The following is a 27016-nucleotide window of genomic DNA, read 5'->3' on the forward strand; positions in this document are numbered from 1 at the left end:
CGGGGGCGGGGAGCAGCCGAGCGAGGCACTGTCAGCCAATCAGAGCGGGAAGTCGCCGGAGCGTCACCGCCTCTCACCGGGCGCAGCGGTGCATGCTGGGAGCTGTAGTCCGGGAGGGGGCGGAGCCGCGGGGCATGCTGGGAGGGGCATCCCAGGGCGCCGAGCGAGACCCTCCCCGCGGAAGTGCTTCCGGGTCGCACACGCACGGCGGGGACGGGATCTGCTTCCGCTTGACTCGGAGGTTCCGTTTCGCGGCCTGATCCGGTGTGCGGCGGCGGCGTGGCCTCCAGCCCGGCAGTGTCATGGCGGACGTGACCGCGCGGAGCCTGCAGTACGAATACAAGGCGGTGAGTGCGGCCCCGCAGGCCCCCGGGTCTCTCTCCTTTTCCGGTGCCGTGAACCCAGGAGGTGCCTTTAAACCCACCCCCGCGCTCTGGCGGCCCCGGTTCTCCTCCTGCTTGAGGAGAGCTCGGTGTAACGGCCCTTTACCGGGGCTGGGGGGCGTTTCTGAGAGCTAAAACCCTCTTTTAAGTTTTTTTCCCCTTAAAGCAGGAATTCCCGGGCACCGGGAGGTAACGGAGCACCCGGGCGAGGAGCTCCTCCCGGCCCCCATCAGCCCCCGTTCTTTATTTCTCCCAGAACTCCAACCTCGTTCTCCAAGCTGACCGCTCGCTGATCGACCGGACCCGGCGGGATGAGCCGACCGGAGAAGTCCTGTCCCTGGTGGGCAAACTGGACGGGACCCGCATGGGGGACAAGGCCCAGAGAACCAAACCCCAGATGCAGGAGGAGCGACGAGCAAAGTGAGTGCTGGTGCAGAGCCGAGGGGCGCAGGGTCCTGGCTGAGGGTGGTATTTGTGTGAAAAACACTCTGGGCGATGAATTTTTCATTCCTGTCTTTGGATAATGCAGCCTTGATTTGTTTTAGTTGTATTGATGGGGTAGAATTTAACAGCGTTGGGAATATTTTCTAGTGGAAAATGTTTTGGTGGCGCAAGCACAGGGCTGCAGGCTGAAAACTGCTAACCTGGGAGATGCAGAGACGTTATTTTCTTCATTCGGAGTTGCTTGCTCCATGTCAAGAAACTAAAGTTGAAGTGAAAAATTAAAAAAGATTTATTTTTCTCCTTTATTTTTCAAATAAAAGAGAATAGCTGTACTTGAAATAGCAGGAGCAGGGCTCTGCTGTGGGACTGACCCAGGCGCTCTCCTCCCTGCCCCCCTTTCCAGGAGAAGGAAGCGTGACGAGGACAGGCATGACATCAACAAGATGAAGGGTTACACCCTGCTCTCCGAGGGCATCGATGAGATGGTGGGCATCATCTACAAACCCAAAACCAAGGAGACCCGCGAGACCTATGAGGTGTTGCTGAGCTTCATTCAGGCGGCTCTTGGGGACCAGGTGAGGATGGGGATGCCTCAGGACGGGTGTCCCTGCTCCGGCAGAGGTTCAAAGCCTGTTAGATCCAGCCCTTAGATGTTGTAATCCTTCCCGGTAATCCCGTGGGATGGCTTTGCACCGTTGGTGCTGGCTTTTGGGCTCGAGGATGTTGCAATGGCACCTTCATTGTGGGGGTGGCCTTTCAGTGCCTATATGAGGGTCCAGAAATAGGAAGAACCGACACCGTATCCTTCACGTAGCAAATTTCTTCTCCGTGCTATGCTGACAGGCCTGGCAGCCTGACCTCGGTGCCGGGAAAGGTCATGGAGCAGATCATCTTGAGTGCCATTATGCAGCACGTGCGGGACAACCAGGGGATCAGGGCCAGCCAGCATGGGTTCATGAAGGGAAGGTCCTGCTTGACCGACCTGATCTCCTTCTATGACAAGGTGACCCGCTTAGTGGATGAGGGGAAGGCTGTTGTCTACTTGGACTTTAGTAAGGCTTTTGACACTGTCTCCCACAGCATTCTCCTGGAGAAGCTGGCTGCTCATGGCTTGGATGGGTGCACTCAGCGCTGGGTTAAAAACTGGCTGGACGGCCGAGCCCAGAGAGTGGTGGTGAATGGAGTCAAATCCAGTTGGCAGCCGGTCACGAGTGGTGTTCCCCAGGGCTCAGTGTTGGGGCCGGTCCTGTTCAATATCTTCATTGATGATCTGGATGAGGGGAACGAGTGCACCCTCAGTAAGTTTGCAGATGACACCAAGTTGGGTGGAAGTGTCGATCTGCTGGAGGGTAGGAAGGCTCTGCAGAGGGACCTGGACAGGCTGGATCGTTGGGCCGGGGCCAACTGTACGAGATTCAGCAAGGCTCAGTGCCGGGTCCTGCACTTGGGTCACAACAGCCCCATGCAACGCTACAGGCTGGGGGAGGAGTGGCTGGAGAGCTGCCTGGCAGAAAAGGACCTGGGGGTGTTGGTCGACAGCCGCCTGAATATGAGCCAGCAGTGTGCCCAGGTGGCCAAAAGGGCCAATGGCATCCTGGCTTGTATCAGGAATAGTGTGGCCAGCAGGACCAGGGAGGTGACAGTGCCCCTGTACTGGGCACTGGTGAGGCCGCACCTCGAGTCCTGTGTTCAGTTTTGGGCCCCTCACTACAAGAAGGACATCGAGGTGCTGGAGTGTGTCCAGAGAAGGGCAAGGAAGCTGGTGAAGGGTCTAGAGCACAAGTCTTATGAGGAGCGGCTGAGGGAGCTGGGGTTGTTCAGCCTGGAGAAGAGGAGGCTGAGGGGAGACTTTATGGCTCTCTACAACTACCTGAAAGGAGGCTGTAGCGAGGTGGGGGTCGGTCTCTTCTCCCTAGTGACGAGTGATAGGATGAGAGGAAATGGCCTCAAGCTGCGCCAGGGGAGGTTTAGGTTGGATATTAGGAAAAACTTCTTCACTGAAAGGGCAGTCAGGCACTGGAACAGGCTGCCCAGGGAAGTGGTTGAGTCCCCATCCCTGGAGGTATTTAAAAGACGGGTAGATGTGGTGCTTAGGGACATGGTTTAGTGATGGACTTGGCAGTGCTAGGTTAACGGTTGGACTTGATGATCTTAAGGGTCTTTTCCAACCTAAACGATTGTATGGTTCTGTTCCTTTTGCAGCCACGTGACATCCTCTGCGGAGCCGCTGACGAGGTCCTGGCGGTACTGAAAAACGAGAAGCTGCGTGATAAGGAGAGGCGGAAGGAGATTGATCTGTTGCTGGGACAGACTGATGATACCCGCTACCACGTGCTGGTGAACCTGGGGAAGAAGATCACAGATTATGGTGGAGACAAGGAAATCCAGAACATGGGTACGGGAAGGTGTTGTCGTGGGCTGTGGCTTCAGGGATGGGGCTGGCAGAAAGTCAGGTTACTGGTGCCAAATTCAGCCTTACTCCGGGGTGGTGTTTGCACACAGAGAAGCCAGAAAAACGTTTGGACAGTTTTCAGGCCCCAAGTTCTTTTAATCTTTTGGATGCACGGAGGCATGGGCGGGTGTTTGGATCTGTGAACCTTGCATGTGGTGTCCAGATTTTCCGATGAATTAACTCCACTCTCCCTTGCAGATGACAATATTGATGAGACCTACGGGGTGAACGTGCAGTTCGAGTCCGATGAGGAGGTAAGATATGAGAGGCTGCAGGGTGGCAGCAGAGTGTCTGCCCTGTTCCCTCACTCCAAGCCGCTCTGCAGGGACCACGTTTGTCCCGTTTTACTCAGTCACGTTGGGAAGTGGGCATTGGCTCGGGCTGGGATGTCTCTGCCAGGAAGGAGAAGCTGGATTATTTTAGATGCCTGGCTTGGGGAGGATTTGTTGATTTTCCTGCTAATCCAAGGCTTATCATGAGTCAGCACGATGGAAAACAGATGGTGATATTTAGATCTCGTGGGGAAACTTGACAGATGAGGAGGAAGAGAGACCTTCAAATGCACTGGCTGGAAGTGTTTCATATAAGTGCTCCCTGGGATTGTTTTTTGGAAGAGACTGAGAGAATGATAAGAGAGACAAATAGGAGATTGTTGGAGGAGTCACTGGCAAAACCTCTCTGTAGAGAGTAGAAATAATCTTATCACATGGTCATAGAATCATAGAATTGTTAAGGTTGGAAAAGACCCTTAAGATCATTGAGTCCAACCATTAACCCAGCACTGCCAAGTCCACCACTAAACCATGTCCTCAAGCACCACATCTACCCATCTTTTAAATACCTCCAGGGATGGGGACTTAACCACTTCCCTGGGCAGCCTGTTCCAATGCCTGACTGCCCTTTCGGTGAAGAAGTTTTTCCTAATATCCAACCTAAACCTCCCCTGGCGCAGCTTGAGGCCGTTTCCTCTCGTCCTGTCACTTGTTACTAGGGAGAAGAGACCGACCCCCACCTCGCTACAGCCTCCTGTCAGGTAGTTGTAGAGAGTGAAAAGGTCTCCCCTCAGCCTCCTCTTCTCCAGGCTAAACAGCCCCAGCTCCCTCAGCTGCTCCTCATAAGACTTGTGCTCCAGACCCTTCACCAGCTTCCTTGCCCTTCTTTGGACACACTCCAGCACCTCGATGTCCTTCTTGTAGTGAGGGGCCCAAAACTGAACACAGGACTCGAGGTGCGGCCTCACCAATGCCGAGTACAGGGGCACTATCACCTCCCTGGTCCTGCTGGCCACACTATTCCTGATACAGGCCAGGATGCCATTGGCCCTTTTGGCCACCTGGGCACACTGCTGGCTCATGTTCAGGCGGCTGTCAACCAACACCCCCAGGTCCTTTTCTGCCAGGCAGCTCTCCAGCCACTCTTCCCCCAGCCTGTAGCGTTGCATGGGGTTGTTGTGACCCAAGTGCAGGACCCGGCCCTGAGCCTTGTTAAACCTCGTACAATTGGCCCCAGCCCATCGATCCAGCCTGTCCAGGTCCCTCTGCAGGGCCTTCCTACCCTCCAGCAGATCGACACTTCCACCCAACTTGGTGTCATCTGCAAACTTACTGAGGGTGCACTCGATCCCCTCATCCAGATCATCGATAAAGATATTGAACAGGACCGGCCCCAACACTGAGCCCTGGGGAACACCACTCGTGACCGGCCACCAACTGGGTTTGACTCCATTCACCACCACTCTCTGGGCTCGGCCGGCCAGCCAGTTTTTAACCCAGCGCAGAGTGCACTTATCCAAGCCATGAGCAGCCAGCTTCTCCAGGAGAATGCTGTGGGAGACAGTGTCAAAGGCTTTACTAAAGTCCAAGTAGACAACATCCACAGCCTTCCCCTTATCCACTAAGCGGGTCACCTTGTCATAGAAGGAGATCAGGTCGGTCAAGCAGGACCTTCCCTTCATGAACCCATGCTGGTTGGGCCTGATCCCCCAGTTGTCCCGCACGTGCCGCGTAATGGCACTCAGGATGATCTGCTCCATGACCTTTCCCGGCACCAAGTTCAGGCTGACAGGCCTGTAGTTCCCCGGATCCTCCTTCCGACCTTTCTTGTAGAGGGGCGTCACATTTGCTAGCTTCCAGTCATCTGGGACCTCCCCAGTTGACCAGGACTGCTGATAAATGATGGAGAGTGGCTTGGCCAGCTCCTCTGCCAGCTCCCTCAGTATCCTCGGGTGGATCCCATCTGGCCCCATGGACTTGTGCGCATCCAGGTGGAGGAGCAGGTCAGTGACTGCCGCCTCTTTGACAACTGGGACTTCATTCTGCATCCTATCTCCATCTCCCAGCTCAGGGGCCTGAAAACCCGAGGATGACTAGCTTGACTATTAAAGACTGAGGCAAAGAAGGCATTAAGTACCTCGGCCTTCTCCTCATCCTTTGTGGCAATGTTTCCCTCCGCATCCAACAAAGGAGGGAGATTCTCCCTGGCCCTCCTTTTGTCGCTGATATATTTGTGAAAACATTTTTTTTGTTATCCTTCACTGCAGTGGCCAGTTTAAGTTCTAGCTGGGCCTTCGCCTTTCTGATCTTCTCCCTGCATATCCTCACAACATCCTTGTAGTCCTCCTGAGTCACCTGCCCCTTCTTCCAAAGGTGGTAGGCTCTCCTTTACCTGAACAGCAGCATTATGTTCCTGTTAAAAGCACAAGCCAGGCTGTTTCCCCTCAGGAATGAGTTGCCAGATTATGCGTTTCTGTTGAGGAAAAGCTTCTCTTTGATGTTTGCAAAAGCCGCTTATTGGAACTCCTCTTTCAACAGGAAGGCGATGAGGACATTTATGGCGAAGTGCGTGATGAGGCGTCTGATGATGATGTGGAGGGAGATGAAGCCGTTGTCCGTTGCACCCTCTCAGCCAACGTGAGTCACCAAGGAACACGTGAAATGTGGTTTTGGTGTCCTCTGGAGGAGGGTTGGGGATCCTCTTGATCTATGGATAGAGTTAAGGTTGTTTGTGGGTGGAGAGGAGCCTTGAAGCTGCTGTTTAATGGAGGCCAAAATGAACGTTAATAAAATTAACAGGTCTGGCAGCTGCACAGTTGCATCTGCTGGGTCTCTGCTCCTCTGCCAGGGTAGAGAGAGGCCACAAACGCTCATTCCACAACACAATGGTCACATTGCTAGCTTTCCTCTCAGAGGAAGATAACATTTTTGTGGGTTTTTCTTAAGCTTGTGGCATCGGGTGAGCTGATGAGTTCGAAGAAGAAGGATCTGCATCCTCGAGACATCGACGCCTTTTGGCTTCAGCGGCAGCTGAGCCGCTTCTACGATGATGCCATTGTTTCCCAGAAGAAGGCGGATGAAGTGCTGGAGATCTTGAAGGTCAGTGGCCACCCGATCTGTAGGATTGCAGCAGTTTCAGAATACCTTTCTGTCTGGAATACAGGAATTTGCCCCAACAACTTGTTACCTATCTTTCTTCAAATGAAATGCAATTGCGGATGTGCCATGTTTCCAACAAGATAGGTAAACACTGGACTAGGTTGGGCCTAGTCTTAATTCACAGAAATCTTCTTCTAAGGGGAAGATGATTGGGTTTTTGTCAGCATTTGCTGGGAGATCATCGTAAGTCGGGTCTGTTTCCCTGCTAATTTTGGTGCTGATGTTTGTGTGCGCTGGGCATGGTGACTCACTGGGGAAGAAGGGGAGTCAGGGAGGATGGGATTTTTATCTGCAGTCTGAATCAGGTACCTAGTCTTGCATGTAGCTCCTGTTTAGCTCCACTTCAGTTCTGTATGAAGCAGGGATTCTTGTTCTGTGGGGCGCAGAGGTCACTGGTCGTTCCTCGTTTCTTCTCTTCCCAGACTGCAAGCGATGACCGGGAATGTGAGAACCAGCTTGTTCTGCTCCTGGGCTTTAACACCTTTGACTTCATTAAAGTCCTGCGGCAGCACCGGATGATGAGTGAGTGGCGTTCCCTTTAACTGTCCCATCTTGTTGTTTCCCTGCTGTTCTGACATGATTCTAGCGCAACCCGAGGCTTTTTAACTGCCATCAGTGTTGCCTTGTGAAGCTTGGGCCCCTGTTACTTGCTCCGTTCTTTTGGTTCAACCCTCAACCCCGCCTGCCATCCCTTAATTTTCTTTCATCAGTCCTGTACTGCACTTTGCTGGCCAGTGCACAAAGTGAAGCTGAAAAAGAAAGGATAATGGGGAAGATGGAAGCAGATCCTGAGCTGTCGAAGTTCTTGTATCAGCTGCATGAGACAGAGAAGGAGGATCTCATCCGGGTAAGGCTAGAGGGAACCTCAGGCAGGACGAGAGGAGGAATCATGGGATCCTTGCTGCCATCTGCGGTCATCATTGGGCTGTGTGTTTTGTTTGCTGTTTGTGAGAGAGGAGCCTGCTGACTCAGCTGGGATCTTGAAACCATAGGAAATGTTGCTTAGGTGATGGCTGAGACTCAGCTGAGAGGACGATATATTTACCACTTCTTATTTTGAGTCACTCAGATGTCTGCTTTCCCAGGAAAATGTCAATATCTGCAAGTTTCGCATTTTTACGCTGGTGTTAACTGTCTTGTAACAGCACTGTTTCACCTCTGGGCCTCCTTGATGCGAGGCTCACCACAATAAAACACCCTGGTCACCTCTGATCAGCTCCTAATTACTTGGGGTTGGAATGTGACACTCAACAGGTTTATTGGCATGCAGGATTAGCTCTGCTTGACCTTTGGATGATAGCAGTTCTGTGACTGATTTGGGGGTTGGTTTTTGGGGGATTAATACCGTATTCCTGCTGTGTTGCTAGAAAAAACTGTGGTTATGTTGATGCAAGGGGCCAGTTTTGGTGTCTCTGTGTTTGAGGAGCGCTGCTGGCAGGCAGCAGGCTGGGCTTTTGCTGGGGCACTGCAGGTTTGTTTGTCTTCACTCCCTGCTTCCTTTCATCTGCTCTCCCGGAAGGCAAGTTTATGTCCTGGCCTTGGGGGCACTGGTTTCTGCTGCCAAAAATTATTGGCTCTGGTTATGCGAAAGCCTGTGATTGAAAGAAATCGCGGCTCGTGGCGCTCTGGTTGTGCAGACTCGCAGAGTGTGAAGCCGTGTGTGACAGGAGAGCCTGGCAGTCCATGGAGAACGTTTGGCAGCTCTTCCCCGGGGCTGAATTCTCATCTCTTCGCACAGGAGGAACGTTCTCGCCGGGAGCGTGTTCGTCAGTCCCGGATGGATGCTGACTTGGAGACCATGAATCTGGACCAAGGAGGAGAGGTAAAACTCTTTGAAGTCATCTGTTCCTAGCCCTTCTGACAAGCATCCTCAGTAAGTGCAAAAAGAGTACTTGAAGTGGCGTGGGCAGGAAGATACCAAGAATAAGCCCCTGATGTGCTAAAGAGGCACTTGCCAGTTGGATGCAGTTGCTTTTCCTTTGGTTCCAGGGTGAAAATGGCAGGAGAGGGTTGTTCTCTAATCCTTGCCCCTTTCTCGTTGCTGTTTCCAGGCACTGGCTCCCCGGCAGGTGCTGGACTTGGAGGATCTGGTGTTTGCCCAAGGTAGTCACTTCATGGCCAACAAGCGATGCCAGCTCCCTGATGGCTCCTTCCGCAGACAGCGCAAGGGCTACGAGGAGGTGCACGTGCCTGCCCTGAAGCCAAAGCCTTTTGGCTCTGAAGAGGTAGGTGACCTGCTTTGTTCCCCCTTATGTAGCACTAGGTGTGTTGAGTGACCAGATGACTGATGTCATCTATCCGGACTTCTGTAAGGCCTTTGTCACGGTCCCCCATGACATCCTTCTCTCTAAATTGGAGAGATATGGATCTGATGGATGGACTGTTCGGTGGATGAGGAATTGGCTGGATGGTCCCATCCAGAGAGTAGTGGTCAACGGCTCAATATCTGGATGGAGATCAGTGACAAATGGTGTCCCTCAGGGGGCTGTATTGGGACCAGTACTGTTTTTAATATCTTCATCAATGACATAGTGGGATCAAGTGCACCCTCGGCAAGTTTGGAGATGACACCAAGCTGAGTGGTATGGTGACACACCTGAGGGACGGGATGCCATCCAGAGGGACCTGGACAAGCTCAAGAAGTAGGCCTGTGTGAACCTCATGAGGTTCAACAAGGCCAAGTGCAAGGTCCTGCACCTGGGTTGGGGCAACCCCTGGTATCAATACAGGCTGGGGGATGAAGGGATTGAGTGCAGCCCTGCCAAGAAGGACTTGGAGGTACTAATAGACGGAAAGCTGGACATGAGCCAGCAATGTGCGCTCGCAGCCCAGAAAGCCAACCGTATCCTGGGCTGCATCAAAAGAAGCATGGCCAGCAGGGCGATGGAGGTGATTCTGCCCCTCTGCTCTGCTCTGGTGAGACCCCACCTGGAGCCCTGCGTCCAGCTCTGGGGTCCTCAGCACAGGAAGGATATGGACCTGTTGGAGCGGGGCCAGAGGAGGCCACAAAAATGATCAGAGGGATGGAGCACCTCTGCTATGAGGAAAGGCTGAAAGAGCTGGGGTTGTTCAGCCTGGAGAGAAGGCTCTGGGGAGACCTTACTGCAGCCTTTCAGTATTTAAAGGGGGCTTATAAGAAAGATGGGGACAGACTTTTTAGCAGGGCTTGTTGCGATAGGACAAGGGGGAATGGTTTTAAACTAAAAGAGGGTAGATTCAGACTGGATATAAGGAAGAAATGTTTTACAATGAGGGTGGTGAAACACTGGAATGGGTTGCTCAGAGAGGTGGTAGATGCCCCATCCTTGGAAACATTCAAGGTCAGGTTAGATGGGGCTCTGAGCAACCTGATCTGGTTGTAGATGTCCCTGCCAATTGCAGGGGGGTTGGACTAGATGACCTTTAAAGGTCCCTTCCAACCCAAACCATCCTGTGAGTTGTTGCTAATATCATGCCAGATACTTCCTGGGACTCAACAGGCTTTGATATGGCTGTGACGCCCTGTCAGATTTCTTGAAGAACCGTTATTTTAAGCTAAGAGATTTCACGTGTCTGAAGAGAGTTCCTGACTTCTAGTTTCTCACTTCTGGAATGCATATCCTGTGCTGGTGGTTTCTGTCTCAGCGTTCCCCTGCCCCATTTAGCTGCTTTGCTGAGCCCTCAGCTTTGCTTTTGCTCCCTCCTTACTGTGATGTGCAGTGTGGGCCAGAGATCTGGCTGATTCATGGCATGCCTTGTGATAAATTGCCTGTAGCAGAAATGTGGTCTGATCTGTCCCATCGTGAGAACATGGTGGGGATTTGCTTTTCTGATGGTATAACCAACTATAACTTGTACTCGTTGGAGTGCATGGGCCAGCTAATGAGCCTTGTTTGATCTCTTCCTAACCAGCTCTATGATCCCTGGGCACAGGGCATCTCTTCTGGTCATCTGGAGACAACAGGACCCTGCTACTCCCCAGGGTGTCTCTGAGGTCTCACATATGCCCTGCAGCCTGCGAGGTACTGAAACAAAGGCATTGAGCTTGATGTTTTCCCTTTTCAGCAATTGGTTTCTGTGGAAAAGTTGCCCAAATACGCCCAGGCTGGATTCGAGGGGTTTAAAACACTGAACCGTATTCAGAGCAAACTCTACCGCGCTGCCCTGGAGTCGGATGAGAACTTGCTGTTGTGTGCTCCCACGGTAATGATCCTGATATTCAGGTCCTCTGTGATGGGGAATCCAGAAGGATGATCTGTTTGGGCAGAGAGGACGCAAATTTGATGGGACTGGTTCTGCTTGCGTTCTAGGGTGCTGGGAAGACGAACGTGGCGCTCATGTGCATGTTGCGAGAAATAGGGAAACACATTAACATCGACGGAACCATCAATGTGGACGATTTCAAGATTATCTACATCGCACCCATGAGGTCCTTGGTGCAGGAGATGGTGGGCAGCTTCGGGAAGGTAAGGAGGGGTTTGGTCCTGCCCCTGCTTGAACTGTTGGTTGGGGAAGATGAGCTTTATTGTGGTGGCTTCCTTATATTACACTTACAGAAGGATATAAGCTCTGGCAGAAGCTTGTCGGGAGAGGATGAGTTTGGGTTTTGCCTTTAATCTCTGTTCATGTAGTCTGCACCCACTGGGCTCTGAGTGTGTGTTGATACGGGCTTTGGATATCAGTATGGGCTATAAAATTCATGCATTTCTTCCAGCGCTGTAGCGGGACAAGTATGAAAACGTCTATGAGCGTCTCAGGGCTGCGCTGCTCTAACGCTGCCCCGGGGAATGCGTGTTTATCCAGCTTAACCGCCTGCGGGCTTCCTCCTAGCGCCTGGCGACTTATGGCATCAGCGTGGCTGAGCTGACGGGGGATCACCAGCTGTGCAAGGAGGAAATCAGCGCTACCCAGATCATCATCTGCACCCCAGAGAAGTGGGACATCATCACCCGCAAGGGAGGAGAACGCACCTATACCCAGCTGGTGCGGCTGGTCATCCTGGTGAGCAGCGCCGGTGCCTGCAAAGCCCTGGCATGGAGGAGGGGGGTGATGACGGGCACCGAGTCTTTTAGCATTGCAGTTCCCAAACATGTGTTAGCGGTTGAAGATGTCTCTGGTGCTTGGTTGTGGAGAGACTCGTGCTTTGAGCTGTGGGATGAGTGTGCCTCAGTCCATACAGGCGGGTCTGCTAAGAAACTAAAAATGGTTAAATAGAGCCGGTTTGGAGTGGGGATAAGTGTGTTCCTGTTTCCTCTCTTTAGGATGAGATACACCTACTGCATGACGACCGAGGACCCGTCCTGGAGTCTTTGGTAGCCAGAACTATCCGCAACATCGAGATGACTCAGGAGGACGTGAGGCTCGTTGGGTTGAGCGCTACCCTCCCCAACTATGAGGATGTGGCTACGTTCCTGAGAGTGGACCCGGCGAAAGGCTTGTTCTATTTTGATAACAGGTACTGTGGAAAGCTGGGAAGATATCTTTACGATCAGATGGTGGGTAGCTGTTGAGAGCTGGGAAAGACCTGCCTCCTGCAGAAGCAGTTGAGTGTTTATCTGTCAGATGATGCCAGGGTCTCACCAGGCCTTCAGGCTATTTTCAACATGCATTTATTTGCTCTTAGATGTGCTGGTAAATGCCTGTTCAGGACTAGAGCAGTTAAATACAGCCACAAAATGCGTGCCAGGGTTCCTGCATTGCCATACTTGCAAGAAGGTGCTTTAGAGAGGGCGGATAAACTCTGCTGTAGCTGTGTGCTGCAGAAGCTGTTTGAAGGAAGCCTGAAATAGGATTATGGTGGTTCCTGAAACACTATTTTTGTTCCCTGAGCGTGTGCGTAGCAAATGGATTCCAGGAAATAGGAATACACGTTACTGTCCCCTACTGTTTAATCTAACCGGGCAGAACTGGAGCCATCAAATCTCTGAGTAAATTGAGGCAAAAAGGAAGCATATTGAACTCAGTAGCACAAAATACAGGATGCCTTTTGACAGGACCTTTGTATCAGGGTTTCTCCATTCTTCTGCTCTTTTATGGACTCAATTTTTTTCCTTACAGCTTCCGACCAGTGCCGCTAGAGCAGACCTATGTGGGTATTACAGAGAAGAAAGCAATCAAACGCTTCCAGATAATGAATGAGATTGTTTATGAGAAGATTATGGAGCATGCTGGAAAGAACCAGGTTTGATACTTTATTGTTCCTGACGCGCTTAATCCTGGTTCTTGTCTGTTGCTTGTGAGACTCTTTTGAGTTGCTGTTGCTGCAGAAACGCTGCAGTGGAGAAGAGGGTAGGTTTGGGTGGTCGATGGCAGCTGAGAGAGGAAGGAACACAGGTTTTCTCTCTGTGCCAGCTGTCCCATTAATGTATGACCTGTCCTTTTAGGATGAGGGAGGTTTTGTGATGCTGCCCTATTAGATCAGGAGCTCTGTGCGTGGTTCACAGGGCATCTGGACTAATTCTACATCCCTTTAAAGGTCCCTTCCATCCCAAAGCATTCTATGATTCTATGATCTCTTCCCACCCTGAACACCAGGAGTGGCTTGGGTCAAGCATCTTTTGACAGCTGCAGCCGTAGTGATTCCTCTCTCAGCAATGGTACTGTGTGCTTGTTTAACAGGTGCTGGTGTTCGTTCACTCCAGGAAGGAGACCGGGAAGACAGCCCGGGCCATCAGGGACATGTGCCTGGAGAAAGATACCCTGGGCCTCTTCCTGCGGGAGGGCTCAGCCTCCACCGAGGTCCTGAGGACCGAAGCCGAGCAGTGCAAGGTAACTGCCCAGCCGGGACTGTTCTGACGCAGCAAGAGCAGGAGCGCAGCTGCAAAGGTGCTGCCAGTTTGGTGCAGTTTCGCAGCCTTTCCTCTAGGATATGCGCTACCTTCTGTTGCTTCTTTTTTCTCTGATGTTACTTGGCTCGGGTAGAAAACCTAGAGGTGGTTGTGTTTCTGCTGCAGAACCTGGAGCTGAAGGACCTCCTTCCTTACGGCTTCGCCATTCACCATGCCGGGATGACGCGAGTGGACCGGACGCTGGTGGAGGATCTGTTTGCTGACAAGCACATTCAGGTGAGCCTCACTTCCCAGGAGGAATTACTGTGTTTGGGGCAGGTACTTCAGAAGAAACGCTTGAGCCATGTTTTCCAATAGCCCTTTGGGCAAAATCAAGAGGATCAAGCGTAGTCAACCCCAATCCCACTCTACTGAAGCTGGTGCCCGATGAAGGCAGCCTTGATTTTCACGTAAAGAATAGAAACTAAAAGCACATGGCCAGGAGCGGAGAGGGCAAAAACTTCTTCCCTAGGCCTAGCTGAGCGTTTAAAGCCAGAGGTCTGTTCCAGAAGCAGGCTGTCTTCTCCACAGTTGCCAGTTTGGCAAAACCCCATCCAAGCAATTTCCTGGCTGCGTTATAAATGGAAGGCAAAGGATTTTCTCGGGGTCATGCAGTGAGCTGGGAAATTTGGGCAAAGATCTTGCTGTTTATCTGACCTTCCTCTGCTGAGCTGTCGAGACAGTCACAGTTCTCAGACTTTGTCCCTTTTGTGCCTGTCTCTAATGTCAGGACCAGCATTTTAGATCCTTTTTTTTACCCTAGGAAAAGGCTTCTACCTGGCTTTGATCGCTGTTTTGCTCCTGCAGGTGCTGGTCTCCACAGCCACGCTGGCCTGGGGTGTGAACCTGCCTGCTCACACTGTCATCATCAAGGGGACACAGGTGTACAGCCCTGAGAAGGGGCGCTGGACCGAGCTGGGTGCTCTGGACATACTGCAGGTGAAGTTCTGGTAACAAAGATGCTGCTGGGACCCGGGGCAGGATTTTTTCCTTTCCCGTGGAGGCACATTTGAGGTCTGCTTTTGTATTTTCTCAGTGCAGTCGCTCCCTGTTCTCTACTGTCAGACTGTCTTAGCTGTTCTGGGAAGAGCCCTGCTGTGAGGGCAGAGGAGAAACAGATCAGTAGGAGAGCAGACAAATGATTCCTCTCCCAGTACCTTGCCTGGACACATCTGAGATATTTCTATGTGTTTCCTGCCAGTTAGAAGTAACAGCAGACTGAGCAGTCTGGCAGTAAAGCCCCAGGACATGGCAGCAAGGAGAAATTGCCAAGCTAAAAGCTTTTCTGTTTTGCTGACCTCGCTTTCTTGTTTCTTAGATGCTGGGGCGTGCCGGGAGGCCTCAGTACGATACCAAAGGAGAGGGGATCCTCATCACGTCCCACGGCGAGCTGCAGTATTACCTGTCCCTGCTCAACCAGCAGCTCCCCATTGAAAGTCAGATGGTGTCGAAGCTCCCAGACATGCTGAATGCGGAGACTGTGCTCGGCAATGTCCAGAACGCAAAGGCGAGTGTGAATCTTTGCTCTCCCCACGTACATGCGCCCTTTGTTGCACCCAGAGAGCTGGTGGGAATTGCAGGGGCCAAAGGATGATCTGTGTTGGGGAAAGATGTCGTCATTGTACCGGAGCAAAGAAACTTGCAACCTTTGGTGCCTGGGGAGCAAATTTTTAAGAGATCTGGAAGGGCAGCCATGAGAACTACCAGCCTGTAAGGCTGGCTGGTGTGTCAGGCAAGTGGGTAGATGTTTCTGTAATTCAGAGCAGACAGAGTTCTCCACGTGGAGAAGGACACTGGGGAAAAGTCTGCATGTGGAGAGTGGGTTTTTTTGTTTGTTTTTTAATTCCTTAGTAATATTTTTCTGGTACTGGAGAAGAGTTGTGTATGGCACTGCTGGGTTTCCAAGCTCTGATTTAATGTTGCCGTAGCAGGATTCAGCTGGGCTCAGCCTGCTGTGTCCTATGCTAGTGCTGGGAGCGCTGGGCTCTGACCCAGAACGTCACCTTTGCTTGCCATGAGGCGTGTTCATCGGCTCTTACGGCACGTTGGTGTTTTCTCAGGATGCAGTGAATTGGCTGGGCTATACCTACCTGTATATCCGAATGCTGCGCTCCCCCACTCTCTACGGGATATCCCACGATGATCTGAAGGGGGATCCGCTGCTGGACCAGCGCCGCCTGGATCTGATTCACACTGCGGCCCTCATGTTGGACAAGAACAACCTGGTCAAGTATGATAAGAAGACAGGGAACTTCCAGGTGAGACAGGACCTGGGAAAGGCGCCATGACCAAGCAGAGCTGGACGGGAGCATCCTCTGGCTGAGAGAAAGGATGCAAGAGGCATCTTGCTGATTAAATATGGATCCCAGGGAATGCTGCTGTGTGTCTGTGATTCCAGGGAGCTGTTTGCCAGCATAGAGAATGCTGGTGTAAAACCTGACCCTCAGTCTGTCACTGTTGTATGTTTGCTGCTGCCCCCTAAGCAAATTCACATTCCTGTTGTATTCTCATTGCTTCAGAGGCAGTGAGATGAGAAAGGGGAGGCTGTGATGTACGGAACTGTGTACCAGGTAGAGCAGCTTTCCCGGGTGATTTGAGTTTATGCTTAGCTTGTCTGGAGACATCTCTCCTGCTGCAGCCTAGTTCCTGTTCAGCACCTTCTGTCTGTGGCATGAACAGTTGGGTGTCTTTCTGCTGCTTCACTCTGGATGTTCTCCATGTGGCAGGTGACAGAGCTGGGCCGCATCGCCAGCCACTACTACATTACCAATGAGACGATGCAAACTTACAATCAGCTCCTGAAACCCACCCTGAGTGAAATCGAGCTGTTTCGGGTCTTCTCGCTGTCCTCGGAGTTCAGGAACATCACCGTGAGGGAGGTATGGAGCCAGACACCCATCCCGAGTGAGACAACCCTGAGGCACCGGTCTTGATGCTGCAGGGGAAGATGCAGAGCTTGCCCTGTGAGGGACTTTTCATCTCTCCTGCCTTGGTTTTCTGCAGGAGGAGAAGCTCGAGCTTCAGAAGTTGTTGGAGCGAGTTCCCATCCCGGTGAAGGAGAGCATAGAGGAGCCCAGTGCCAAGGTGAGCCCTGCCTGCCCCCTCGAGGGGACTTCTCTGCCTGTCTTGAGGGGAGCAGTAATCCTTGGGAGAGAGCTGTCATAGTAAATGCCCCCCCCCCCCCCCCCGGGAAAATTTCTGTTCTCTTCCCTCTGTGGGACATCCTGGGCTGTGTCAGGGATGCTCAAAGAGCTGCAGGTGCTTCATGTCTGGTTGAGCACACTGTCCTGTGGCATAGGACAGTTGGTCCCTGTTGATCACTTCTGTCCTGCCATGCGTCAAAGCCCACTGGGATCAGGTGCTGGTGCGGAGGGCGCTGAGAGCCTCTCTGTTCTGCTTCCCCAGATCAACGTGCTCCTCCAGGCCTTCATCTCCCAGCTGAAGCTGGAAGGATTTGCTCTTATGGCAGACATGGTGTACGTTACCCAGGTGAGTGAGGAAACATGGCTGGGGCCTCTCTGTTTCTATGTAGGTGTGTGCAGTCCAGCCATGTCTCAGTCTCAGACAACTATTTGCACCTTGGAAATTTAGTTTGTGGTCATAAATGGCTTTGAAAATAACTAGAGCTGTGAGCGGTGAGAAGGTCTAACGCCTATCAGGGTGGGAATTAGATCTTCATTGGAGTCTCCAATTTGTAATCAAAATAATTCAGCGCTAGAGGACTACAGTGTAGCCTTATTCTTCTGCCGCAAAGGCCAAGTTCCCAAGGCTGGGAATCAAGTAATTGTTCCACCAAGTAATTGCTCCACCTGTAGGTGTTTGGGATGAAAGACCTTTAAGTAAAATTCAATACTTAAAGGGGGCATATAAGAAAGATGAGGAAAGACTTTTTACCAGGGCCTGCAGTGATAGGACAAGGGATAACGGTGTGGCAATTAATCACAGACTCCGCATATGAGTTCAGGCAAAGACAAGCGAAGACCCTTTATTTTTACAATCTATCCCTTTTATAATATGATCTAGTGTTCACGAGCAAGCAAAACTTATTTCATTGGTTACTGTCTTGTGTCCACGCGTCTCTTCAGCGTTACTTATTGGTTCTTCAAGCTGGTGCACGCGAATTCCTCTTTCAGGGATGTATCCAATCTCATCCTTATTTTTCTGCCTTTAAGTTTCACAAACTTGTTTGTAACAAGCCTCAAGGGCACAGCTGCATCTCGTCAAAGTAAAACACAATCTCACTTATTCCCACATAATGGTTTTAAACTGAGAGAGAGTAGATTTAGGTTGGATATAAGGAAGAATTTTTTTACAATGAGGGTGGTGAAACACTGAACCAGCTTGCCCAGAGAAGCTGTGGATGCCTCATCCCTGAAAGTGTTTAAAGTCAGGTTGGACGCAGCTCAGAGCACGCAGATGTAGTGGAAGATGTCCCCCCCCCATGGCAGGGGGGTTGGACAAGATGATCTTTAAAAGGTCCCTTCCCACCCAAACCATTCTATTATCATGTGGCTGGACAGGAAAATGGGTAGATAGGAAGGAAGAGTTAAACGTGATGATTGCAGCCAAGCTCTGAGAGCTGCTCTCTGTTCCCCCAGTCCGCTGGCCGACTGATGCGTGCCATCTTCGAGATCGTCCTGAACCGTGGCTGGGCCCAGCTCACCGACAAGACCCTTAACCTCTGCAAGATGATTGATAAACGGATGTAAGTGAGATCTCAGAGGTGTTTTCTGATTGCAGGCTGGATGCCTCTGGCATAGGATGAGATTCTTCAGTGTAGCCTGGCTAGGTCTGCAGCATTTGGGAGGGAGAGTGCTTGTGCCTGTCGGGGTGTAAAGGAGCTGCCGCGTGTGTCTGGCTGAGGGCTGGTCTTCGGCAGTGTGGGGAACCTTGGTGCTCTGAAGGCTTCGTCTGTTTCTTTGCTTGTCTCACGCCGTGGTGTCCTTGCAGGTGGCAGTCCATGTGCCCTTTGCGCCAGTTCAAGAAACTGCCTGAAGAAGTGGTGAAGAAAATAGAGAAGAAGAATTTCCCGTTTGAGCGGCTCTATGACTTGAACCATAACGAAATAGGTACAGAGACACAGGCAAATGTGGCAGGGAGAGGTATCTGCCTCTTTGTTCTCCTCTGCCGTGTTTTGACCCAGAAATTGGGGGGCTTGTTCCTGTCTGATTGAAGGGGCAGAACTGGTGAGGATTTTGGTACAGCCTGAGGAGGGCAGAGGTTTTGCCCTGGCACCTTCCAGCTGCTTGGATTGCCAATACTGAATACTGTTCAGTTTGGGAGCTGTTGGTCACCCTGTTGTCCATCTGTCCTGACAGCAGTGCCTTTCTGTTGCAGGGGAACTGATCCGAATGCCCAAGATGGGCAAGACAATCCACAAATACGTTCATCTGTTTCCAAAGCTGGAGCTCTCGGTCCACTTGCAGCCTATTACCCGCTCCACCCTGAAAGTAGAGCTCACCATTGCCCCTGACTTCCAGTGGGATGAAAAGGTGAGCTGTGCGCAGGAGATGACCCACCCTCGTTAAAGGGGCGCAGCTAAATATCACCAGGCTAAATACCAGGCTGGGGGTAGGAGGGCACTTCTGGGGCAGGATTGCTGTGGGAGGGCTGGTGTTCAGCTCCTGGAGGTCTGAAAGGGGGGATCTGGACTCTGATATGAAGATAACAGCTGCCCTTGCTTAGGTACACGGTTCATCTGAAGCTTTCTGGATCCTGGTGGAAGATGTGGACAGCGAAGTGATCCTGCACCACGAGTACTTCCTGCTGAAAGCCAAGTACGCGCAGGACGAGCACCTCATCACCTTCTTCGTGCCCGTCTTTGAGCCACTGCCCCCGCAGTACTTCATCCGGGTGGTCTCTGACCGCTGGCTCTGTAAGTCACATTCTGCCAGGAGCACCTGGGTTATACAGCAGCGGTTCTCCCTGGGGGCGGAGGGGATAGGTCAGGCCCTTTCCTAGTGCTGTGCTGGAGGAAAGACTTCTGACATCCAAGTGACAGTAGGGCTGGGGAATCCCGTTGGCAGAGGGAGCTTAGAGATGAAACCATTGGAGTGCTTTTGGAGATGAAAATGTTTTTTTGTGTGTCTGACAGCCTGTGAGACCCAGCTGCCCGTTTCCTTCCGCCACCTGATCCTCCCTGAGAAGTACCCTCCTCCGACCGAGCTGCTGGATCTGCAGCCGCTGCCCGTGTCGGCTCTGCGAAACAGTGCCTTTGAGAGCCTCTACCAGGACAAGTTCCCTTTCTTCAACCCCATCCAGACTCAGGGTGGGTATTGCCTCTGCTCACCTCCTCCAAACTGCCTCTCAGTGAGCCCTGGCCCTTTTGGTATTCGTAGTCCCGTAGCCTTGGTTTTGTGGGGTTTATTCACATAATGTGAAACTTCTGTAGCAAATAGCGTATCCCCTCTACCTCCCTGAGCCTTAGAGGTTTGATGGCTTGAAATCTTTCTCCATGGGCCAGAGTACCTTTGATATATTCCTCAAGTACATCAAGCAGCCAGTCCGGAGCTGTCTGGCAACAGCAGGTTTGCTCCTGGAAGCTGTGTCTATGCTAACACTGTGGCTCAGGTTCACAGAGCTGGCTGGCCCCAAACTTCTCCATCTGTGCTGCTTGTAGGGATGGAGTTGTGAGTGAACCAAAGCTGCCCTGTCTGTGTTTCTCTGCCTGGGCTTAGCCAGAGTAGGGAATTCACACTTGTGAGCTACTGTGACAGACGAGAGCCTGTTTTGCTCAGTGGATCCTGGGCTAAAACTCTTAAACAGCCTTTTCTGTAGCTCCTCCTTATGCGGGCTGGGTCCAGGCTGTGTTTTCCCTGCCCATTTCTAGAGCTTTGATAGAAATCCATGGAGATTTTGCTAAACTGCTCTCTTCTGTGCTGTCCATCTGTCCCCAGTGTTTAACACTGTTTATAACAGCGATGACAACGTGTTTGTGGGTGCCCCCACGGGAAGCGGAAAGACCATTTGTGCTGAATTTGCCATCTTGAGGATGTTGCTCCAGAACTCGGAGGGACGCTGTGTGTACATCACCCCCATGGAGGCCCTGGCAGAGCAGGTAAGCCTGGCATCCTGGGGAGAGCTGGAGGCTTACCCTGGCTTAGATTTGCTTCCTCATCCCCTGTTTCACTTTTCCTCATCCCTTCTTTGCTGTCACGTCCCTCAGGATAACTCCAGAGTCTTTTGATTAATTGTGGTCTCTCTGAGGGAGCAAAGAGACACCCCCCCACTGCCGACCTGCTGATGTCAGTGTGTGCATGTGTGTGTCTCCAGGGATTTGGTAGGATTTGTTCTAATTTGAGGTTGACAACAGCATCCCTTGCATTTTTGGCAGGTCTTCTTGGACTGGTACGAAAAGTTTCAGGAACGTCTCAATAAGAAGGTGGTCTTGTTGACGGGGGAGACCAGCACTGACCTGAAGTTGCTGGGCAAAGGGAACATCATCATCAGCACCCCTGAGAAATGGGACATCCTCTCGCGACGCTGGAAGCAGCGTAAGAACGTCCAGAACGTCAACCTCTTCATCGTGGATGAAGTGCATCTCATCGGGGGCGAAAATGGGGTGCGTTTGGGATGGGAGGAGGGCGCTACTAATTCGAGTGATGCTCATCATCGTGTTGGTCTCTGTAGTAGAGCTGCTGTGGGATGGATGGTTGCTCACTCCTAATACCTGGTCTGAGGTCAGCTTTTCCTGCCGGGAGTTTCCCCAAGCTGCAGGATGGGCTGGGACAGGAGGGCCATATCCTTTGGGAAGCTCAGGAGTGGTATCCCTGGGGTCTCTGTGGGTGTGAGTGCTTGGGCTGAAGTGGCCAGAGCTCAGCCAGGAGAGGCAGCCACGGTGTGGAGAGTTTGGCATTCCCCTCCTGTTCCAGCTACAACCTGCCCTCTCCCACCTGCAGCCAGTGTTGGAGGTCATTTGCTCCCGCATGCGCTACATCTCCTCCCAAATTGAGCGACCCATCCGCATCGTGGCCCTCAGCTCGTCCCTGTCCAACGCCAAGGACGTGGCTCACTGGCTGGGCTGCAGTGCCACCTCCACCTTCAACTTCCACCCCAACGTCCGCCCCGTGCCCCTGGAGCTGCACATTCAGGTAGGGTTTGGGCAACCTCATCTCCTTTCCCTTCTGCCTGGTTTCCAGATAGTGTCACTGCCTGCTCCTCTTCCTCTGCAGGGCTTCAACATCAGCCATACGCAGACTCGCCTGCTCTCCATGGCCAAGCCTGTCTACCATGCCATCATGAAGCACTCGCCCAAAAAGCCGGTCATCGTCTTCGTCCCATCCCGCAAGCAGACGCGGCTCACGGCCATCAACATCCTCACCACGTGCGCCTCAGATGTCCAGAGGCAAAGGTAACGGTGCTGTGGCCTGTGTCCCAAGATTTTGGGCTGTTTCGCTGGGCTGAGGGACAACTAGTGAGGGGAAATGGTCTCATTAGATGTCACTCAGGCATCTGCTGTGACATCAGGGAGGGACAGGCTTGCTTGGGCCTGGCAGTGGTCTCTTTACTCCCCCTCTCTGGCAGGTTCCTGCACTGTGCAGAGAAGGATCTGGTACCGTACCTGGACAAGCTGAATGACAACACTCTGAAGGAGACGCTCGTGAACGGGGTGGGCTACCTGCACGAGGGGCTGACTGCCATGAAACGGCGAGTGGTAGAGCAGCTTTTCAGCTCTGGTGAGCAGAGTGGGATGAGGACACACCACTTCTACCCGTAAACCCTCTTCCCTGGAGCTTGGCAGTGCCCTCAGTCTTTGGACTGGAGATAACAGCTTGCCCAAGCCTCATGTCACTTCTCTGCCTCCCGGGTCCAAAAAGGCTGCGATCTTAAATTTCACCATCTCTCCTGGACCTCCCTGTATACCGAGACCCATCTGCCCCAGCACAGAACCCCCAGATCTTTCTCCCCGCCAATTTCTGTGACCCAGAGAGGTGCTCTGCCCGCGGGCTGACTGCTCTCCCTGTGCATCTTTCAGGTGCAGTTCAGGTGATGGTTGCCTCCCGCAGCCTCTGCTGGGGCATGAACATCGCCGCTCACCTGGTGATCATCATGGACACACAGTACTACAATGGCAAGATCCACGCGTGAGTGTGTTGCGCTGCGTAGCTTTCCTCGGTGTCCACCCTGCTAGTTCAGGCTGCACTGAGCACGAAGGAATGATGCCCTAATCCCAAAGGGCTTCATCCCTGTCCAGGCAGAGGCTGGGAATCGCGGGAGAGCGGTGGTAGCTTTGCGTGGAGCTTCGTTAACTTTCTCTCCCTGTCCCAGGTATGTGGATTACCCCATCTACGACGTGCTGCAGATGGTGGGCCATGCTAATCGCCCGCTGCAGGATGACGAGGGCCGTTGCGTCATCATGTGCCAGGGATCCAAGAAGGTGGGTGAGGAGTGGGGCACTGTTTCTGGCCTTCGAATGTCTGTCTCCTGCCTGGGGCATGGATTTCTTTTCCCAGCTTTGGGCAGGCTGATGTATAACCCTCACTCAGAGCCCTGCTGCCTGGGAGGTGCTCCAGGATTTTGGAGGTGCTGGGGTTTGTTTACCCCTTCCCTCTACTCCTGCCCCACTGTAGGATTTCTTCAAGAAATTCCTCTACGAGCCCCTGCCGGTGGAGTCGCACTTGGACCACTGCATGCATGATCACTTCAATGCTGAGATTGTCACCAAGACCATCGAAAACAAGCAGGATGCGGTCGACTACCTCACTTGGACGTTCCTGTATCGCAGGATGACGCAGAATCCAAACTACTACAACCTGCAAGGTGAGCAGAGAGGGGTCTGCACCGGTGGGTATGGGGTTGGAGGATATTGAGGACCCTCTGCCTGCAGGATTGTGCTTTCGCAAGAGCAGCTTTTCTCCATCCTGGGGAGTTTCTGAGCCCCGCCGCAATGCTGCTGTACCCACAGGTGTGTCCCACAGGCATCTCTCGGATCATCTCTCTGAGCTGGTGGAACAGACCCTCAGTGACCTGGAGCAGTCCAAGTGCATCAGCATCGAGGACGAGATGGATGTGGCTCCTTTGAACCTGGGGATGATCGCTGCCTATTACTACATCAACTACACCACCATCGGTAAGGGCTCCGCGAGGGACGGGTACTGCACACACGTGCTCGCCAGTGCTCCTGCTCTCTGTCCCCTCTCTGCGTCGCTCCCTGTGCCACAGGCAATGGAGAGAAGGTGCTGTGTGCATGGTTGGGTGCGTAAAACTCTGTCCTTTAGCGCAAGGCTGCATGTTGTCTGCCTGAAGGCGCCTCTTGTACCATGGGGTTTAATGCTGTCTGGTTTTCCCTGACCCCTCTACCTCTCCGGCTTCCCCAGAGCTCTTCAGCATGTCCCTCAACGCCAAGACCAAGGTGCGAGGGCTGATTGAAATCATCTCCAACGCTGCCGAGTATGAGAACATCCCCATCAGGCACCACGAGGACAACTTGCTGCGGCAGGTGAGCAGCAGCGCGTCAGATCTGGGGATGGACGTGGGTTCCTGCAGGGTCGGGGGAAAAAAGCTGCCCGCGTTTTCAGCTCTGTAGGGCTAAAGCACTGATGGGTTTATCATTTCTCCCTGTAGCTGGCCCAAAAAGTTCCCCACAAGCTGACCAACCCCAAATTCAACGATCCCCACGTCAAGACCAACCTCCTGCTGCAGGCTCACTTGTCGCGCATGCAGCTGAGCGCTGAGCTGCAGTCAGACACCGAGGAAATCCTCAGCAAGGTACAGTGGGGCAGGTGAGAACCTGCTCACCTTGCCTGCATCACTGTGTTGTGTCACTGCCTTCTGACCTGTCCCCGTCCCTTCTGTCCAGGCGATCCGACTGATCCAGGCCTGCGTGGACGTGCTGTCCAGCAATGGCTGGCTCAGCCCCGCGCTGGCCGCCATGGAGCTGGCGCAGATGGTGACGCAGGCCATGTGGTCGAAGGATTCCTATCTCAAGCAGCTTCCTCACTTCACTTCTGAGCACATCAAGCGCTGCACGGATAAAGTAAAGCTTGGGGGAAGCGCTGTGGTCCTGCCCTCGCCCACTGAGGAGCCCTGGGCTGAAAACTTCTTCCTTGCAGGGGGTTGAGAGCGTCTTTGACATCATGGAAATGGAGGACGAGGACCGGAACACTCTGCTGCAGCTCTTGGATGCCCAGATCGCTGACGTCGCTCAATTCTGTAACCGTTACCCCAACATCGAGCTCTCCTATGAGGTGGTGGAGAAGGAGAGCATCCGCAGGTGAGGTGGGGTGGCACGGCCCCCTCGGTGCTGTGCCAGCACCGGGGGGATGCTCTGACCCTCAGTCTCGGTTCTCTCCATGCAGCGGGGGGCCCGTGGTGGTGCTGGTGCAGCTGGAGCGTGAAGAGGAGGTCATCGGGCCTGTCATCGCTCCCCTTTTCCCCCAGGTACGTGCCAAACCCGGTGACACTGGGGTGGCAGAAGTGGAGGAGGGGATTGTCCCCCACCACCCCCAGCCCATTAACTCTTAGGTCTCCGGCAGAAACGCGAGGAGGGTTGGTGGGTGGTGATCGGCGACTCCAAATCCAACAGCCTCATCTCCATCAAGCGGTTGACGCTGCAGCAGAAAGCCAAGGTGAGCAGGACAGGGCAGGGGGGGCGGCCGCCATCCAAACGGACGTGGTTTGGGTGAGCCGGAGGGGTGCCCGGTCTCCCCTCTGCCACCCCAACGCTGGCTCTTCCTCGCTGCATAGGTGAAGCTGGATTTCGTGGCCCCAGCTACGGGGACGCACAACTACACGTTGTATTTCATGAGCGATGCCTACATGGGCTGCGACCAGGAGTACAAGTTCAGCGTGGACGTGAAGGAGGCGGAAAGCGACAGCGACTCTGACTAATGCGGGGCTGCAGGTCCCGGTGAGGCTCCCCCTGTAGTTCAGCCATCAAACCCCAGCCACGGTAGCGCTTGTGTCACCTCCCTTTGTGTGGCTTCCATGTATTTTCCTGTTGTGGTGTTGTTTTTTGGTTTTGGTTTTTTTTTTTAAGGTGGTGATGCTTTGTACAGTGTTTTTTAGACAGGAGCTGCGCCCAGAAGCATGACTACGGCAGCTGAATAAATCTCGAGACCCGCCTTGCCCTCTGCGCTGCTGGGTCTGGGGGGGGAAGGGGGGAGAAAACAGGCACGACTGCCTCCGCTTTGACCCCGAGGCTGTCCCCCAGCTCACTGAGTAGCTCTGTGCCTTCATTGTGGGGCTCAAAAAAGTTCATTAGCAAAACTAATTAAGGCAGAGTTGGCTTGGTAGCCATTTCTAGGAGCACTATGCTGCCGCCAGCCTGCAGGAGCAGACCTAAATGCTTCCCCTCGGGCTGTGCTTCACCATGAGGCGTAAAATCTGGCCTGTCCTGTGCCACCTTCTCCAGCTCCCCAGGGCGCACCTACACCTCGTTCCGCTCACCCTGAGGCTGCTGGGTGTGTTGGTGACGGCACCAAAAGGAAGAGCTGGAGGCTTTGGCCAGAACACCACTGATTTATTGAGCATGGGGCAGAAGGAGTGGGGAGCAAGTCCTGCCCCATCTCCCAAAGCCACACGCCCATGTGCAGCCCCAGGGAGGCTGGTGGGACCCCAATGGTCCCCTGGGCATGCAAAAGTCCAACTTGTGGGGCAGAGGAGGTCGGTCACCATCTTCCCTGCCCCACTCTCCACACCGGCATGGGGCCGCGTGCTGGTGGCAGCGCCAAAGGGTCCCGCTGCTGAGTAGGGGGATATACAAGAGGATTGAACCTCTCAGCAAACTTCAGGGTGCTGGTACTTCCAGAAGGTGATCTCCCCGTAGTTGATGCAGGAGGTCAGCAAGCCCCATTCCTTCAGGTTCCAGGCCACGCAGTTGCTGTCCTGTGAGTGTGCCCAGGGAACATAGGCTCCCCCTGCTCTCCCCTCATCTTCCCAGACCCAGACGCTCTTGTCTTGGCTGCAGGGGGCGAGCAGGGTGCTGGAGGGAGCTCAGGCTACCGACTTCACCTCGTTCTCATGCCCCTCCAGCGTGGTGATGTATTGGGGAGGAGAGGGGAGGGTAGGAGAGGAGCTTCACCTTGAAGCCATCCTCGTGCCTCTTCCAGATGCAGGTGATGGTGTTGAAGCTAGCAGAGGCCAGGTAGGAGCCAGGCCACTATGCACTGGTGCCCCTCGTCCAGCACCGCCCAGCAGGACCAGCCCGGTCCTGGGGAGAGCAGGATGGGGCCTGCTGGGGGGGAGGCCCCGCCCCCTCCTGTAAACTGCCCGTGGGTCTTGCCCCATCACAGTCCCCTTTGACCCCGCCCCTCCACAGACACGCCCTCCCAGCCCCCCTCATTCCCCTCTGGCCCCGCCCCCTCACTACAGCCCCTCCCTCACTGCCCCTCTAACCTGGTCCCCTCACTACAGCCTCCCTCTCGCCCCGCCCCTCCCTCCCTCCCTCCCTCCCAGCCCCTGAGCCCCGCCCCTCACCACAGCCCCCCCCCCTCACCACAGCCCCGCCCTCGCCGCCCCTCCGCCCGCCCCCCCTCACCTTCCCGTCCCCAGAGGCGGACG

General features: G+C 53.4%; 1 protein-coding gene across 1 annotated transcript; it reads left to right on the forward strand.

Moving 5' to 3' along the window:
* The first annotated feature begins 282 nt into the window (after positions 1 to 282).
* On the forward strand, positions 283 to 25888 carry LOC309601568 (U5 small nuclear ribonucleoprotein 200 kDa helicase-like). The gene is made up of 45 exons (XM_082334632.1): positions 283 to 347; positions 640 to 803; positions 1231 to 1402; positions 3030 to 3222; positions 3478 to 3533; positions 6090 to 6188; positions 6498 to 6650; positions 7133 to 7232; positions 7421 to 7557; positions 8449 to 8532; positions 8762 to 8935; positions 10755 to 10892; positions 11000 to 11155; positions 11520 to 11690; positions 11951 to 12144; positions 12747 to 12870; positions 13308 to 13457; positions 13643 to 13753; positions 14324 to 14455; positions 14835 to 15023; positions 15577 to 15774; positions 16243 to 16395; positions 16520 to 16600; positions 16922 to 17005; positions 18115 to 18221; positions 18467 to 18585; positions 18854 to 19008; positions 19202 to 19391; positions 19611 to 19784; positions 20413 to 20573; positions 20850 to 21077; positions 21415 to 21606; positions 21688 to 21866; positions 22040 to 22191; positions 22491 to 22599; positions 22784 to 22892; positions 23086 to 23275; positions 23421 to 23585; positions 23833 to 23954; positions 24080 to 24223; positions 24315 to 24491; positions 24568 to 24728; positions 24814 to 24895; positions 24991 to 25083; positions 25202 to 25888. The coding sequence occupies exons 1-45, from the start codon at positions 303 to 305 to the stop codon at positions 25343 to 25345; spliced, it is 6411 nt and encodes a 2136-aa protein (XP_082190758.1). The 5' UTR covers positions 283 to 302; the 3' UTR covers positions 25346 to 25888.
* Positions 25889 to 27016: the final 1128 nt, after the last annotated feature.

The sequence above is a fragment of the Platalea leucorodia genome (genome assembly GCF_965183815.1).
Source record: "Platalea leucorodia genome assembly, chromosome: W".
Lineage (NCBI taxonomy): Eukaryota > Metazoa > Chordata > Aves > Pelecaniformes > Threskiornithidae > Platalea > Platalea leucorodia.